The 18,061-nt window shown below is 39.8% G+C and overlaps 3 protein-coding genes across 4 annotated transcripts in view; 1 reads left to right on the top strand and 2 right to left on the bottom strand.

The window, feature by feature from the left end:
• Window positions 1-4,979, bottom strand: part of ChT (choline transporter) — a 447,845-nt gene extending 442,866 nt beyond the window's left edge. For both annotated transcript variants that reach the window (XM_069501392.1, XM_034972686.2), the window contains exons 1-3: window positions 4,576-4,979; window positions 2,812-2,986; window positions 1,746-1,853 (exon numbers count right to left, since the gene is read on the bottom strand). In XM_069501392.1, coding sequence (XP_069357493.1) covers window positions 1,746-1,853; window positions 2,812-2,977 — 274 coding nt within the window. In that variant the 5' untranslated portion in view covers window positions 2,978-2,986; window positions 4,576-4,979. The remainder of the gene's footprint in view (window positions 1-1,745; window positions 1,854-2,811; window positions 2,987-4,575) is intronic.
• A 1,352-nt stretch (window positions 4,980-6,331) lies between these two features.
• LOC138402914 (uncharacterized) lies at window positions 6,332-11,899 on the bottom strand. The gene is made up of 4 exons (XM_069501447.1): window positions 11,710-11,899; window positions 10,856-11,139; window positions 8,441-10,321; window positions 6,332-6,376 (listed from the first exon to the last, which is right to left on the bottom strand). The coding sequence occupies exons 1-4, from the start codon at window positions 11,897-11,899 to the stop codon at window positions 6,332-6,334; spliced, it is 2,400 nt and encodes a 799-aa protein (XP_069357548.1).
• A 127-nt stretch (window positions 11,900-12,026) lies between these two features.
• Window positions 12,027-18,061, top strand: part of LOC117985691 (uncharacterized) — an 88,261-nt gene continuing 82,226 nt past the window's right edge. The window contains exons 1-6 of the mRNA XM_034972451.2: window positions 12,027-12,224; window positions 12,672-12,795; window positions 13,561-13,707; window positions 15,108-15,283; window positions 15,878-16,072; window positions 17,376-17,591. Coding sequence (XP_034828342.1) covers window positions 12,213-12,224; window positions 12,672-12,795; window positions 13,561-13,707; window positions 15,108-15,283; window positions 15,878-16,072; window positions 17,376-17,591 — 870 coding nt within the window. The 5' untranslated portion in view covers window positions 12,027-12,212. The remainder of the gene's footprint in view (window positions 12,225-12,671; window positions 12,796-13,560; window positions 13,708-15,107; window positions 15,284-15,877; window positions 16,073-17,375; window positions 17,592-18,061) is intronic.

Below are 18,061 nucleotides of genomic sequence, written 5' to 3' on the forward strand. Positions count from 1 at the left end.
TGTAGGCTGAAAGGCGGGTACACGGTCAACAAGAAGACAGCAGGGGTTTTTAGCCGGTAAGAGTCCGGCTCTACCTACGGGTGTCCATGAGGATTTTCCCCTGCTGCATTAAAAAAAAAAAAAAAAAAGGTACTACGGTAAAAGTCCAGTCCATAGGTACGACTTAAATACACTACCTAAGTACCTTAGAAATTACATTTCTAAGATTACTCTTGGTGCACTAATTAACATCAAATGACATCACGGTCAAGTTACTGACCAAGATGAGCGTACAGCAATTGTGTTTAACCTGAAACTACATAATGACGGCGAATGGAGTGTGTTGTAACAGTAGTTAGTGAGCTAGTGAGGTGGCAGCTAAAGGGGCCTCGTTAAGTAACTAACATGTGTCAAGCCCCTCTCAACATCAACCTGTACGGATGTCGCTTTTTTTAACTTAATTTAACTACATGCAAAAAATCACGCCGACACGTTGCTCTGATCGACATGATTGAAGGACAAACCAACAAACTGATAAAGCAACAAACAACTTCTACATTTATATTATAACTAGCTTATGCTCGCGACTTCATCCGCGTGGACTATACGAATTTCAAACCCCTATTTCACCCCCTTAGGGGTTGAATTTTTAAAAATCCTTTCTTAGCGGATGCCTACGTCATAATAGCTATCTGCATGCCAAATTTCAGCCCGATTCGTCCAGTAGTTTGAGCTGTGCGTTGATAGATCAGTCAGTCAGTCAGTCACCTTTTCCTTTTATATATTTAGAAATAAGTGATGGAAAGCGCGTTTTCATCGTGAATTTTTTCTCTCTTGCGTCGTAATCTTCATTGCTGAGGGTCGTGACTCGCTAACCCTTCCATTAGTTACTAGCAACCCGCCCCAGCTTCGCACGGGTATCTTATTATAATTTTCATAGGGATCTCTATTTTTTTTTTTAATAAATTATTTTAGCCTATGTCACTCAGGAATAATGTAACTTTCTATTGGTGAAAGAATTTTTAAAATCGGTTCAGTAGTTCTAGAGATTACCCCTTACAAACAATCTTACAAACTTTACCTCTTTATAATATTATTACAGAAGATAGAGGGGATTTTCTTGGGTTATTAATACGGAATGCTCCCACACATAGGGTACGACCCGATTGCAGTGGGTAATCTTGAAAATCACATGTCTAAGATTACTCTTAATATCAAATAACATCGCAGTCAAGTTACTAACCAAGATGAGCGTACAGCAATTGTGTTTAACCTGAAACTACATAATTATAGCGAGTGGAGTGAGATGTAACAGTAGTAGTAAGGGGTTAAAGGGGCCTCGTAACAACTACGAGTAATATGTCAAGCGCCTCTCCACATCAACCTGAACGGATGTAGCTTTTTTACCTTCATTTATTTTTATCCCCTTTGAAATTCATTGAAAAGCATGTCTCCACATAAAAAAGTAGGTACTGCTGTCATCTATTGTGTTTGTAATGACACTAGGATTAAAAAGACATAAATTAAAACTTCACAAAACCATAACCCTCACGACGCACTCATCCGATCCGAGTCCGTGAAAATACGTTGCTTTTTGTTTTAAGGGTACAGATTTAAGGGTGTAATTCTGTGGGCGGTTCTGTGGCAAATAAAATACGCACAAATATCATTGTATTGCAAATTCAGCAATTGACCAGAAAGTATATATAATAATACCCAATCTGAACAAACGATTAGAGTTTGAGTTTGAGTTTGAAATAACTTACCGAAGACAAGCGACAGCGCATACCCGAAGGGCGCCTGACACCACACCAGGCCGGAGGTGTAGATAGCTTCCGCGGTGCCGTTGATGTAGCCGCCGCCCACCCACGTCGCTGCAACAAACATACACTGTTCACAACCTTCATATAAAGGTGGGTCTACGCTAGCCGAACCGAGCACGAGCCGAACACAATTCGTCTAGTGTGGACCGACACAAGCCTCAAACGAGCGCGCTGCGAGCATTTCGTTCGTACTCATAATCCATTATGTTCATAATCTTTCCTTTATGTGACGTCATCCGGGTCACAGACTCACAGCTGAAAATCAGCGCCCTGCAGTCTGTGCGTGTTGGGACATAATAAAATGACTTCTAAATACTACTTATAAGTCATTGACATAATTATGATAAAATGCATTATGCTGAGCTGTACCACACTAATTCGATTCGGGGTGGTGTCACTGATGAAAATGTTACATTTGTATGTCTTTCTTTTCTTTCTTTACATTACATTAATTACATAATAATTATTTATAGTCTTCTCCGGACCGAATTTCTCACAGGTGATCAGCGGGTGGTTGAAAGAGCTGAAAGAGCATGCTTGAAGTTTCTCGAGAAATAGGTATTCGTAGAAGAACCAGTAATAAGATTAAATGCTTTTAATAAAGACAAGTATTTGATTTAGCAGCATTTCCTCATTCCTTACACACACACTGAAACACACACACACACACACACACACACACAACCGGTGAAATTGTTATGGAAAAGCAGAGTCTTCTGACACAGGAGTAGTTCTCCTACTCCTAAAAGAAAGCTCCAACCTCTCAGTGTTACTGTAAACACATTTAAATTTTATGTATGGTGTTTCCTACCAATTACAACCCGGGTATCTTTAAAACAAGAGTGAATAGGCATCTTCTAGGTAAACGCGTCCCATCTTAGGCCACATCATCACTTCCCATCAGGTGTGATTGTGGTCAAGCGTATACCTATAATGAATAAAATAAAAAATAAAAGTTATTTGAAATAAACCATCTTTATATTTTATTTTATTTTTATCATCTAGTTACCTGTCATCGTAAAAATCCCCACGAACAGTCCAATGGACCTGCCCGCCAACATGACCTCCTCTTCCGAGTCGTTGCCGGCTTCCTTCTTCCTTCCCGCCCATATCCCCACCGCCAGGATCAGCACGTAGAAAATGATGATCGAGATCACACCCGCTATGTTGATCATTTTGATGTTCTGGGGACAAAAATTAAGAAAGTTTTATTTTCTATTTTTTTTATTTTATATTTTATTTTTAAAAAGAATATTAGCCTAGTTAATTTCTGACTAGTAATTCCCCTTTCCCCTCCAATTAAGCGTAAAGCTTGTGCTAGGAGTAGGTACGACAATAGTGCAACGGGTGGGGTTTGAACCGGCGACCTTTCGGTTTTCAGTCTGCTCCTTCAACCGTTGAGCTATCGAGGCTATGAGTAAATTCAATGGTAATTTCTTTTTTCGAAATACCGGTAGACGTTGGGGTTCCAACTTCCAAGGTGCTGGAATGACAACCTTGCACCGGAATAGATACAGCGTTATGGAAGATTCCCCACAAGGTAGAGGGACAACATCCGACCAACTGGCAAGTCTGCCAAACCCCATTTGAACAGCGTGGTGGACTATGAGAGGCGACCCATGCCTAGAGGGTTGGCGGTGGGTTGAGATGAAGATGATGATCGCATTAGGTATACCTAACTACGAGACAAATTCAAGGTAGATCCGTCTCACAGAAATAGTAGCCTATCTCTATAAATCATACCCATATTTGCTTAGGGGACAAATTGTAGAGACGATGAGATGAGATTGAGAAGCAATGTCATGGTGAGCTTACAAAAAATACTCGTAAGTAGATAGTGCTTAGTCAGCTTTTTAGAAATGCGTTGAAATGATAGTAAAGAATAATGATGCCTACACTAATTCGAATGTCATACTGTATATTTGTTATAGGTGGGCGTAGGAAGGTATCTATTAGGGTATTAGGTGTTTTATACCATGTAGGCAACTGCCCGTTATTGACCTAATAAACCATTCTGAAACAACTATGACTTACCTACTACTACCTACAGACTAATTGAACGCTTAATGGATATTGGATTCCACGGGTTCCACAGATACAACCATTTTATTAATGTAACAAATGACAATCGATATTAGCTCAGTATCTAAATTACCTAATATACAGCATAACAGATAGGTAGCTAAACTGCAAATCCTTAAACTGCTGTGATCTATTTGTGTAATTCAAGATAGGATTGGGCTTGGTGACAATCATGGAAAGCAGTGACGTCTAAGTGGGAACGCGTTTGCCTGGAAGGTGTTGCCTTGAAGTAGGTACCTACTTAAGTTATTATAGGTGAACTAATTGACTTGCCCTGGCTTTGCTTAGGGTAGAACTCTCAAAATGACTTCATAGTGGGAGTCTATGTTATGCCGAAAACCTACATGCATCTTCCTAAGTCAAGGCTCGAATTTTGGTAAGAAAATTTCGCTTTTTAACCGACTTCAAAAAAAGGAGGAGGTTCTCAATTCGTCGGAATCTTTTTTTTTTTATTAGGATATAGGCTTGCTCTTGACGACAATCATGTCTGAAAGAAAGCAATATCATGATCTAAGTTGAGACGCGCTTGCTTAGAAGAAGTCTATTCACTCTTACCTTCAAGGTATTTAAGTTATAGCCAGGAAACATACAGCGTTTGAGCCAATTAAGCTAAAACTAACTAAGCTAACATTCTATAGGTAAAGCATTCTCCACATCTAAGATAAACCTTGAAGTGCCATACAAAACTCACTTGTTAATGAAAAGCCCTCCGAAGAAAAATGCGCCTCTCTCACTCACACGAAATGTCTTTACAAGTACATCAGTTATTAATAGTATAAGAATAAATAATCCATCATAAAATATATCTAAATACACTATAACACTCGCGGTAACCTAACGACCTATGGATCTAGGGTGTCAGTGGTATCTTTGTCGAATGTTAGGCCTGGCGCAGCTGTCGCCCCACCGAAGGGAGGTCTTCTGCGAAGGGCTATTCCTGGTCCTAAAGCTTAGTCCGCACATCGGCGCGCGTTGGCTTCGCCCCAGACATTAAAACCAGTGGGATGGACCGCGTTACGTAACCCGTGGTGTCGACATCTGAGCTCACGTGCCAGATGTGACAGCTCTCAGGAATCGCGCGAGGTCGCTGTGCGCCGCGCTTTAAGCTCCGATCGATGTCCTGACGTCATTGGTCGCTCTGCCGCGGCACTGCGCATGTCCGTAGTCCCTACCTCCCACACGGCTGCCGTTCCAACCACCAGTCCCACTATGAGCAAAGCTAAGCTAGCACCAGACTTGGGCTCACTTGATCACGGGATCCGAGAAATATGCCTACGGTGCAAAAAGTACAAAACCTCGTCCACTTTACCCAGATTGCTAGGTAATAGGTTCATTGTGGAAACACCATTATTAGTCTAAGATAGAAACAGGAGACTATACCTATCGGTGCGATCTTAGCTTAGTTAAACCCTAATATTTAGCTTATGGTGGACATTGCACTTAGGGCGTCTTTAATTTGCCGCAAAGTGCCGCGCGAAGGCAGCGCGGCTGCAGCGCTGCGGCCGCGCTTTGTAAATCCTTCCGAAATTTTTGATTTAGTTAGGTACCTACTTATTTAAAATTATATTGCTTACTAGCTGCCCTGGCGAACTTCGTTCCGCCTAACAGTCGATTCAAATTTTTCTCTCCGTAAGAATCTCGTACTTCAAGGAATATTATAAAAACAAAATTAGTGAAATCGGTTCAGCTATTCTCGAGATTTGCGATGAGCAACACATTTAGCGATTTTTTATATATATAGAGATTTCGGAGATTTCACCTCCTTTAATGTAACAAGCCTTTTATAGCAAAAAGCTAAAGAAATATTCCAGTAGACAGATTGGAACATCAAAACTGTGAGACGGAGTTACCTCTTCGCCTCCCCATTGAAAAATTATTTATTGACTGACGAGCTTCAGTAATGGTGACTCCGTGAGCTCGGACGAAAATAGCGTGAGGGTACTTCATGAAAAAGGTCAAAAGGCCTCAGCTATCTTCATCGTCAAGAGGTCGTCACAGTATTAAAGTCTTCATAAAGAAATTAAATACAAAAGACAAATCGACAAAGCACCTATTGCATACCTATATTTTTTTAGTAGATCGGTAGGTACAATACGAAACAGCAGACTCTTCAAGCAACTGAACCACGGATTAGAGAAAACGGATTTTGATAATTCTTTCATAGCTAATACGGGTTAATAGCGGATACGTACCACGATTAAAAAGATGATTTTAAATTATCGATATTTTATATCCGTAGGTATAATATTATTGTAAACCACAAAATAAGAGCCTAAAATCATTAGTTGGATAGTGTTAGCTCACGGTTCTGTATTTGCGTTTTAACTTTAAGATTCACACTTATTACCGTTAAACCAATAAAACTACGATAACCTTTTAAAAACAGTGTGTTATATTTTCTGAAAATCACGTTGTACAAGTCACTGACAGTGTCACATAGACTAATGTCAATCGCTGCGAGTTAATATCCTAGATTTCATGGACAGCGACATCTATGAACAACATATCTAAACATTCCGCCCACCAAGGACTTGTCCTTCAATATAACGTTAAACAAAAAGTGAAACTTAACCAAAAAAGAGTGAGCAGAATAGTAATTGTTACAATCTCAAACAAAGTTAAACTGAATCTAAATAAACTTTTAAACAATAATATCAATATTGATAGTAATAGTACAAACAATAGTACAAACAAAGCAACAATAACAAAAGAAAAAGTAAGTAAATCAATTAACAAAATATTTAGCGAAATTAAACGTTTGATAAGAACTTAAACTAAATTATAACTACAGCACCGCCCACCGTGAGAATATATTACATTGCACTTTTAGTGAGAACACAAATCTTATTTAGTGGACGTTTGTAACATCCGTTCTTACATTTGACAGTTACAACACGGGTTAGCATATCACGACCGGGGTGCTTGGCTATGATTTTACCTAATAACCATTTAGATGGTGGCAAAAAATCATCTCTTAATACGACAATATCATTTACATCAGGTTCTGGTTTCTTAGAATTCCATTTATATCTATGACTTAAGTTTAACAAATATTCTTTTGACCATCTCTTCCAAAATTCATTTACCATTTTTTGTGTTACATTCCAACGTTCAATACCAGATATGTTTTTATTACAATAATTAACATCACTAACGTTAAGTAATGGTTCACCTACTAAGAAATGGCCTGGTGTCAAGGGCAGTGGATCATTAGGATCGTCGCTAAGGACAGACAAAGGACGTGAATTTAAGCAAGCTTCGATTTGAGTCAGTGCTGTCGACAGCTCTTCGTAAGTTAATGTGCTATCACCGATAACTTTCTTTAAATGTGTCTTAACTGACCTTACACCAGCCTCCCACAGTCCTCCGAAATTTGGCGATTGAGGGGGTATAAAGTGCCATCGTGTGTTTTCTAAAGTCAATAAATGTGCAATTTCACGTGGAAGTTCAGATTTGGCATCGTTAAGCATAGCTTGTAGCTCCTTGTTTGCCTTGACAAAGTTCGAGCCATTGTCACTGTGTAAATCCTGACAATGGCCGCGCCTCGATGTGAAACGTCGAAAGGCTGCGATAAAACCTTTAGCACTTAGATCAGTAACTGCTTCTAGGTGTATGGCACGTGTTACCATACAAACAAATAAGCAGATGTAGCCTTTATATGATTTTGATCCGCGTCCAGGAGAAAAACGTATATTAATAGGTCCTGCGTAGTCAACGCCTGCTGATTTGAAAGGTTTGCTTGGTTTTAACCTCGCTTCTGGAAGTTGACCCATCAATTGATTTGTAACCTTCGAATGTCTCAAACACACTACGCATTTTCTGAAATGTTTCTTTACTTGGTCTCTTGCTCTAATAATCCAATACTTTGTGCGTAAATGATTAAGCATGAGTTGTGGCCCACCATGCATAGTTTTGGTGTGAGCATCAGCAACTAATAACTGAGTAAGATGACTCTTACTCGGCATAATTATAGGGTGTCTCTCATCAAAACTTGCACTGGCATGTTCAATACGTCCACCAACTCTTACAATCCCGTTTTGATCACAAAAGGGGTGAAGAGTGTAAAGTAAACTCCCTTTTGTTAGATGTCCTTTTGTATTTAACTTCTTTAACTCATCACCAAACTCTAAATTCTGAACTTGTTTAATACACATTTGTAGCGTTTTCTCTAATTCATTAACTGTAATGTAATTTGGTAATGTTTCGCGTTCATTCTTCGGAAGATTATAATTTAAAAATCGTCTGCAATATGAAATCACTCTCAGCATTTTACCTAAACTGGAATATTTAGTCCATACAAAATCTTCTTCTTGATGAGTTAAGGTAGTTAAAGATTTGGTTCTCTCTTCTTCATGTGTTTCTTCAATCTTAATTGTCTCTGTGTTAATAGTTGGTTCTGACAACCAGCTCGGTCCATTCCACCAGAGTGTATGATTTTTTAATTCGTCAGGCTTAAGGCCTCTTGACGCGCAATCTGCGGGATTCGCGTTCGTTGATACATATCTCCACTGATTATACTCCGTCATAGTTAAAATCTCTGATACTCGGTTACTCACGAATGTGGCCCATCGACAAGGTGGTCCTTTTAACCATGCCAGGACAACAGTAGAATCAGTCCAAGCGTGCAAATTTTCTTTTGGGATGTTCATCACCTGTGAGACTTCGTGCAACAACTTAGCTGCGAGGACTGCTCCGCATAACTCCAACCTGGGTATAGATGATTCCTTGTCAATTGGTGCAACTTTTGTTTTAGCCGTCACTAAACTCACTTTAGTGTCAATTTCTTCGTTTTTAACTCTAATATACACCGCAGCTGCATAAGCAACTTGAGATGCATCTGAAAAAGCGTGTAATTCTGTTTTGCAACCTCGTTCGCTATTCAACCATCTTGGAATTAAAATGTCTTTTAAGTTCACTAAATCTTCTCTAAATTTAATCCATTCTGCTAATAAACCATCAGTAATTTCATCGTCCCATTCTAATTTTAATTTCCACAGTTTTTGTATAAAAATCTTGGCAGTAATAACCACTGGTGATATCCATCCAATCGGGTCGTATAGTCTCGCGATATCAGATAATACTTGCCGTTTCGTAATTGGCTGTTTAGATTCAGGTAAATTAACAGTGTATTCAAAATTGTCAGTTTCTCTGTTCCAACCAATGCCTAACACTTTCATCATATTGTCTACTTTAATTGGAACGAGTTGATCACTTCTGTGTTTTTCTTTGTCAATATATTTTAAAAATCTCGAATCATTACTACTCCACTTCTGCAATTGAAAACCACCAGAATTCATCAATTTGTTCATTTGTTCGTATATCTCTACAGCTTCTTCGAAACTGTCGCAGCCAGTCATCAAGTCATCAATATAATAGTCTTTCTTAGTTATTTCGGATGCAATTGGATAGTTTGACTGTTCAACATCCGCTAATTTTTGTAAAGTTTTTACCGCTAAGTAGGGTGCACATGCAGTACCAAAGGTCAAAGTTAATAGTTTAAAATGTTGTATAGGCTCATCAGGATTGTTTCTCCATAAAATTCTTTGGTAGTTAGCGTCTTCCTCAGTAACTCGGACTTGCCTGTACATTTTTACCAAATCAGCAATAATGCATACTCGAAATTTCCGCCATCTCATCAGAAGATGTCTCAGGTCTTGTTGAAGTTTAGGTCCAACTAGAAGGTCGTCATTAAGTGAAACGTTATTTACTCCTTTGGACGAAGCATTGTAAACCACTCGGACCTTCGTAGTGTCTTTATCTTCGCGCACTACCGCGTGATGTGGAAGATACACAGATTTAGGATTTTCAATGTCTTCCCCTTTGATTAGTGACATATGATTCAGAGTCAAATATTCTTGCATGACATTTTGGTACTCAATATATAGTTTCTCATCTTTTAGTAATCTCTTTTCTAAACTCAGTAGTTTTCTTGTAGCTATTTCTTTTGTTTGTCCATACTGGCTTCGTGGTTCTTCGTCTTTAAATGGTAGTTTTACTACGAATCTTCCTTCTTCATTTCTTGTTGTAGTTTTCTCATAAAGTTCTTCGCATTTAAGTTCTTCCTCCGTTAGCTTTTTTTCTAGGCTGTTTGGCTCATTCTCCATATCCCAGAATTTTCTTAAGAACTCGTCTTCTCTAATGTTGATGTGCATACTCGCAATTTCTCTTCTCGCTGAAGTTGTATCATGTGTCGCTCGTCCTGATATGACCCACCCAAGGATTGTATTTTGTGCTATAAGATTTCCTTGTGGATGCTTAATCATGTCATTGAGTAATACCTCTCCATATACATCAGCTCCTAGCAAAATGTCAATTTTGCCGGGTGTTGCAAATCCTGGATCAGCTAGTGTAAGGTTCTCTAATTCTAACCAATCAGGTGTGTGAATTGTACTTGTCGGTAACAGTGACGCAAGTGAACTCATAACGTACGCATTTACCTGAATTATGTTTTGTGGATTATGAAAGGACTCAATGACTAAAGAAGTCATGTGTTTAATTTTCACCTGTCCGTTCCCTATCCCTGACACCAAACCATTAATAGGTTCTCTTTTTAACCCAAGTAATTGTACCGTGGCTTCTGTTACAAAAGAAGCTTGTGATCCCTGATCAAGTAATGTTCTAAAAACTAATTTTGTTCCGCACTTAGATCTAGATTTAACAATTGCAGTAGCCAGTAAAACGTTATAGCTGTGTAACTCTCCTCTCGCAAAGTTAGCTACTACTCTGTTCTCTAGTGTAGTTGTATCTGAATTTTGTTGTTTGTTCTCCTCTCTCTGTGGCTCAGTCTGTTTGGTTATCGTGTTGTTCGTGTTCCTCTCATGATTTTCTTTCTCAAAATGGAGTAACGAGTGATGTCTCCGTCTGCACCGTCTGCAAGATTTGATTTGTCTGCACCGGCTCACTGAATGTGTATTTGAAAGGCAATTGAAGCATAGCCCGTTCTCTTGTACATATTGCTGTCTCTCTCTCACTCCCTTCTGTCCAAACTCCTTGCAACTGAATATAAAGTGTGGTCCGTTACATAAGACACATATGGGTTGGTTTTCATTAGTTAGAGCGGCATGAAATGATTTTGGTTTTAAAGTAGGTCTATTAGAGCTTTGTTTCCCAGTATCCATCATTTCAAGGCTTCTAAAGCGAGATTCTAAAAATTCAACAAGTTGCGACCAAGTTGGTAATTCATCTCCGCACATGCTCTGTTGATGTTCCCATAACTTCCGCGACTCAATATCCATTTTAGAGACAACAAAGTACACTACAATAGCATCCCAATTACTTACATTTACTGCAATATTACTTAAACTTTTTAAACAGGATGATGTCGTATCTAATAACTGTTTCAGTGCAGCGGGCGACTCAGTAGTAATCTGTTTTTGTGAAAAAAAGGTTTTTAATATGGCATTACAGTTGAACCTTATATTGTTATATCGTTTAGTAAGCTGTTTCCATGCTTCTGCATAATTAAGCTCCGTTGTAGCAAAATTTCTTATTAATATTTCTGGTTCTCCGGACAGACTTGTTTTTAAATAGTGAAGTTTTTGTACCGCTGATATATTCTTATTGTTATGAATTAATGATGTGAAGATGTCATGGAAAGTTTGCCACTCATGGTATTTGCCGGTAAAAGTTGGTAAAGTGATTTTGGGCAACTTTATATCACAAAATGGGTCAGAGTTGTGCGCTACATCGGTTGACAATGATGAACTCTGTTTAGTATCACTTGAAACACCAGCAAGTGCCTCCTTTAGTGTGCATCTGTAGTTTGTATATAGTTCTTGGAACTGATCGAATTTATCAGAAGTAAAATATGATAAACTTTCCTTACCTTTTTTGTCAACAATGGAAATTAAATCTTTGTGACCTTTCTTGAATTCTACCCAGATATCTTCCAATATTTCCAATCTAGTTTCGATGTACGCTTGTTTAAGTCTTTCCTTTGGAGATTTTTTATAGTTATACTCCGCTTTTTGTAATTGTTTAAACAGTTCGTCTTGATTTGCTAGTAACGGATCCATGGTAAGTTTGCAAGTTACACTAAAACTATTACTTTACCCTTACACCTTACATAGGTAGGTAGGTACTCTTTAGCTTCTTTAGGTAATAAATATTCAATCAAAATCAAACCCAAATGTCTTAAATTGTCAATGGGCAGTCACTTTTTTACGCATTTTTCCAATTTTCATTATTTTTACTCTAACTAAACCCAAAATTTTACGCGAAAATAGCCAAACAGAATAAAACCATACCACCAATCTAGAATTAACAATTAAAACATTTTGATGAAGGAAATTCGCCCCGTTCTTTAAATTAAACAAAAGGAATATCAAAATGCATGACACTGTAAGTACGATAAACTACCTCAAACTTAAAATATCCAAAATTGATACCATAGAACTAGCTAATGCACACGACTATACACCCACGCACCGAAGTATTTCTTGCTTTTTTACATCAATACCAAAAAAGATCAATAAACTCTGAAACTACTGAAACCATTTTAATCATTCTTCCACCATAAGAAAGTTTTATTATTATTTTTAACTAACTTTTGCTCGCGTCTTCGTCCGCGTGGACTACACAAATTTCACACCCCTATTTCACCCCCTTAGGGGTTGAATTTTCAAAAATCCTTTCTTAGCGGATGCCTACGTCATAATAGCTATCTGCATGCATACCTTTCAGCCCGATCCGTCCTGTAGTTTGAGCTGCGCGTTAATAGATCAGTCAGGCAGTCACATTTTATACAAAGTATACTTAGATAATACAATTCACTCTTTCTGCAATCAGATTGTACGGCTGGCAGATGTATGGAAGACGTGCAACAAGATTCGCGCTGCGGCATTTCGGGTTGGCCTTAACCTATGGGATTGGTACCGTCCTCTGGACCCTGAGGGGAACTCCCTCATCTCTGGTTACTTTATAAAAAAATAGTTATAAAAAGCAACTTAGGTATTTAACACTAGTAGTTAGGACGTCCGCCTTCCAATCGGAGGTCGGGGGTTCGATCCCGGGCATGCACCTCTAACTTTTACGAGTTATGCGTGTTTTTAAGTAGATACATTTTTTAAAGTAATTTTAACGGTAAAGGAAAACATCGTGAGGAAACCTGCATGCCTGAGAGTTCTTCATAATGTTCTCAAAGGTGTGTGACGTCTACCCATCCGCACATGGCCAGCGTGGTAGACTATGGCCAAACTCTTCTCACTCTGAGCGGAGACCCGTGCTCTGCAGTGAGCCGGCGATGGGTTGATCTCGATGATGATGATGACACGCCATAAGTAAAGCCAAGGCAAATGTCCCTATTGGATTGAGGAGGACACGCGTAATCACGCAATTTTTGAGTGCACTGACGTACGGAGAACCTCTCACAAAGGACACCCTGGTGCCACAGATAAAATATGGGTGCAAAAATGCTGCAGTCAATAATTTGAACGATGAAGTCCAGGCAAAAGCCAAACGAAGCCTGACCGGGCAGACCCCTTCCTGGTGATTTGTGCATCGCAGTAGTAATGCAAAGGATGGTTAGAGAAGGCAGGAGGTGGCCGTAGCTTACCAAAAGAATCTTAATAAAGTCGGGCATATCAATTATTGACATCTTAATTAATTCTATTTCCAGATAACTCATTTCTTGGCAATCTTTATCACTTATATTTACGTCATTTTTATTCCAAAACAGAGTCAAAGTTCGTGTCAGTGCTAGCGGGTCCACTTCGCACTGTCTTGGGCCTCTCTGATGCGGAAATTGCGCAGATTGCTGACTACTTCCGTGCTCAGGACGGCCGCGTGCTCTACCACCAGCTGTGCCAGATCATACATGGAGAAGGTACCATATGTATCTTTCAATCATATTCAAAGGTCTTGGGCCGCTTTGATGCGGAAGTTGCTTGGAATTCAGACGACTGCCACGGCAAAATGGCTGCATACTCTATCGCCAGCTCTATCGTGCATACAAAGAGAAGGTACCTCTCCTCCCTATACCAGAGTCAAATCTCCTGGACCGCTCTTACGCGGAAGCAACTCAGATTGCGAACTTACTTTCACACTCAGGACGGCCATGTACTTTATCCCCAGCTGTGTCAGGAAAGGTAAGTAAATCTCTTCTAAAATCCCCTCAAAATGTTCTGAGCCTATATGGTGCGGAAGTCACCACGTTCTCTACCACCAACTGTGCCAGATCACTCATGGAGGAGGTAAATAGACCCTTACGTAACTATAATCTCTAATCCAAGGTAGATTCCTGTCAGTACTAGACTAGCAGATCCACATTCCACACCACATATCTGAGATATAAGCACCGAGGCAAAAATAATCATCTTGATCAACCCATCGTCTGCCCAGAGCTTCGGTCTTCTCTCAGAATGAGAAGAGTTCAGACGAGAAAGATTCACCACGCTAGTCCAGAAAACGTTATTGTGACATTATGGAAAACTCCCATGGTGCCGCCAGACTCTTGCAACAAACAATATACAGCAAGCATCGGCAAACACCACAGATGGCTTGCCTGCCAATCTGATCGAACGCAAGCGTTGGCAAACATACGCAAACACACGTCCGCACGCTTGCCGTTTGCTGTTTGTCGCAAGCATGTGCATCCGCCATCAGGCATACAGGTTTAATTAACCAAGTGATATTTAAGTAGGTAAGTAATTGCATAAAACGCACACAGATACCTAACTCCTCATTAAAAATACATTGCCTATTGATCTCGAAAAATAACGACTGCAAAAGCGTAATGCGTGACTCGATATTCCTATGTAATATATTTGTTTGAAGGTGAAAGCTGCGTTCAGTAGGTTACCTGTTCGGGGAAAACATTCTTTATACATTTTATTGATACAGAAACTGTGTATTAAACAAGCCAAAATATTAAGAAGGCTGTTTTACTTTCCTAAATATCGATAACGTTTTTTCATTAATGTAGGTACCTACATACTGTAAAAATTTCAACTCTAACTATACGGTAAACCTACCTAGTTCATGAGATACGGCCCGCTGACAGACAGACGGAAGGACAGACGGATGGACAGACGTACGGACAGACGGATGGACTGACGGACGGACGGACCGCGAAGGCTCAGTAAGAGCACCCTTGGCACTCTTCGGGTGCGGAGCCGTAATAATGGTCTTTAGGGTGAATTAAATGTTCTGGGCCCAGCCTCAAAATTCATCGCCTCTTCGGCCTTCGCTAATACAAAAAAACATCCGTTACTTCCTCGATACCAGATGCTGGAGGTCGGGATAAGACGTCTGCAGATTGTCTGCTGGAAGCTTGCCCGCCGCCGCCGGAACCTGAATGCCACAAGCTGGACCAGTGGCAAATGCGTCGCCTGTGCTGCCTGCTTGCCACCATAGCTCAGCGCGATCTTCCGCTGAAGCCTTATTTCCAGGATTATGAACTGGTAAACCTTTATTTATTATGGAACCGAGACAGTATATCTAATTAATCTAGAAACATGTTAGAAAGCAACTATACTTATTTAGTAAAAAGAGCTCAAAAATTTCATCATCATCATAGTAAACTCGTCTCCAGCTCATTACTGAGCACGTGTATCATGCGATTGTCCACTACGCTGGTCAAGTACGAATTGGCAGACTAATATTATTCAAAGGTGTGTAAAACTTTGAAAACATTATGGTGAACTCTTAGGCATGGAGATTTCCTCAGAATGTTTTCCTTCATTGTTAAAACAATGAATTATTGTTGTTGTTGTTCATTGTTGTCCGCGATATATTGTGTTTCCTACCAATTACAACCCGGCTATCTTTAAAACAAGAGTGAATCGGCATCTTCTAGGTAAACGCGTCCCATCTTAGGCCACATCATCACTGCCCATCAGGTGTGATTGCGGTCAAGCGTATACCTACCTATAATGAACAAAAAAAACCCCATGGAAAGTTAGAGATGCGTTCCCGGGGTCGATCCCAGCATCCCCTGATATAGCAGGTATCACTACTTAAGTTCAATCATAGCATGGATTATACTTACTTTGTAGGTGGCGAAAAATGACGGGCGTATAACCTTCGCCCATTTCGCCCGCATCCTGGACTACATCGGTGTGATCGTGACCCCTGAAGACTTCAACCTGCTTGTCCGCCGTTTCATCAAGGACTCGTACACCCTGGACTACGTGGAATTCATCAAAGCCGTCGAGGCGGTGAAGAAAGAGGGCATTCAGGGACTTGGGCCGGTACGAAGTTCCAATTACGTATACGCGGCAGAAAGTAATGTATATCGACACTTAGAAGGAGATAGCAGATTTGTAGAGCGTTGTCCCTGTCATTGAGACCGAAAAACGTCATATTGGTATAAGTGACAGAGACAACGCTTTACAAAGCCGAAATGTCATTCTAAAGGCCGATGAACATTACTTTCTGCCGCATACTGTAGTTTAAAAAATGATTTTGTGAAGTGGTGATAGTAAAAATAATACTAGGCTAAGTTTATTGTGGGTTCTTCTTAGATCTGGGCGCGTTTGTAACCCTCGTAGCTTTAGTTTTAAGTTTACGTGATTAATTATTACCACTACTATTATCTTACAAATCCAACGATTGACTATCAAAAAGTATACAGTGTTACCTCATCATCATCGTCATCATCATCATCATCATCATCATCATCATCATCATCATCATCATCATCATCATCATCATCATCATCATCATCATCAGCCTGTGGACGTTCATTGTTGGACATAGGCCTTCCCTAAAGAGTGCCATCACACCCGGTCCTCAGCCTTCCTCATCCAGTCACTTCCACCAGCCTTTTTATATCGTCGGTCCATCGTGCTGGAGGGCGTCCCACACTACGCTTGCTTATACGCGGTCTCCATTCAAGGACTTTCCGGCTCCAACGGCCTATGTCAGTGACCTTGGTTCTCATTTTGGATCTTATCCCTCAGGGAATCTCCTAACAGCTCTCTCCATAGCTGGCTGAGCAACTTTGAATTTGTGAACAAGGCCGTTTTTCAGTGTCTACGTTTTAGCGCCATAGGTGAGGACGGGAAGGATACACTGGACTTTCTTCGTCTTCAGGCACTGACGAATTGACCATGAAAAAACTTGACTCAATTTCCCAAAAACTGCGTAACCTAGTCGAATTCTTCTGTTGGCTTCTGTTGACAGTGTTACCTATTTTGAATAAAATATTTGACTTTGAATACAATAGAAATCAGCCGTAAGCTGGTGTGATACATCCGATAAAAATTAAACTGTATTGCTGTGCGAGTCCGACTCGCACTTGACCATATTGAACTAGCTTATGCTCGCGACTTCATCCGCGTGGATTACACACAAACCCCAATTTCACCCCTTTAGGGGTTTTATTTTCAAAAATCCTTTCTTTAATGATGCCTACGTCATAATAGCTATCTGCATGCCAAATTTCAGCCTGATCCGTCAAGTAGTTTGAGCTTTGTGTTGATAGATCAGTCAGACAGTCAGTCAGTCAGTCAGTCATCTTTTCTTTTTATATATTTAAATTCGTTTTTCCAGGCTTACAATCACCCCAAAGCTGTTATCGATACGACTCTCCCAAAGTTGGTTCGTCCAGAAGTAGAGGCGGGGATCTCTGTGGCAAGGTTGGGCCCCTCGGAGGTGTTCCACCCTGCGCTGCAACCGCCGAAGCCGACGCGACCGCTCATTGAGCTGATGATGCGCGTCCAGGAGTACGTGTTGCAACGACGGATTAGAGTCGCCGAATTTTTTAGAGTGAGTTACAATTTGAAATAATTTTTAGTAATTCTTACCTGCCTATAGTCCGCGACAGGACGAGGTACATATTGTTAAATAATACTCCCGTAGAGGAAACAATCATTATTTAATTCACACTTTAGCACATAGTGGATCAACACATTTATTCATTTTACATCTTCAACAGAGCTGTGTCTTCGAGACCGTAGAAATACACACAATGGGCCCGAGGGCAAATTGTTCTCCCTATTAATACTATTTTTGATTCTTAATAAATTGATTTTATTACATTCCCTTCCGCTTCAACCCAAACTATTTCATTACATATCCGTATCCTACACTTTAGAATTATAAGTCAAATTAAATCTAACTTTAACTTTTTACTACATTTCCGGTTTCCTGTCATTTAAATAAATTATAACAATTTAATCAAATTGAATCATTAATACAGTTTCATACATTTTTAATTCTAGTCAAATGAAGTACTT

This window comes from Maniola hyperantus, chromosome 10, assembly GCF_902806685.2.
Source record: "Maniola hyperantus chromosome 10, iAphHyp1.2, whole genome shotgun sequence".
Taxonomy (NCBI): domain Eukaryota; kingdom Metazoa; phylum Arthropoda; class Insecta; order Lepidoptera; family Nymphalidae; genus Maniola; species Maniola hyperantus.

Coding starts and splice junctions, on each gene's coding strand:
- LOC138402914 (XM_069501447.1), bottom strand. CDS start 11,899: ATGGATCCGTTACTAGCAAATCAAGACGAACTGTTTAAACAATTACAA. Junction 10,322..10,855: donor AGGAGTTTGGACAGAAGGGA/GTGAGAGAGAGA, acceptor AACATAATTCAG/GTAAATGCGTACGTTATGAG. Junction 6,377..8,440: donor CTTGTCGATGGGCCACATTC/GTGAGTAACCGA, acceptor TGTTGTTCATAG/ATGTCGCTGTCCATGAAATC.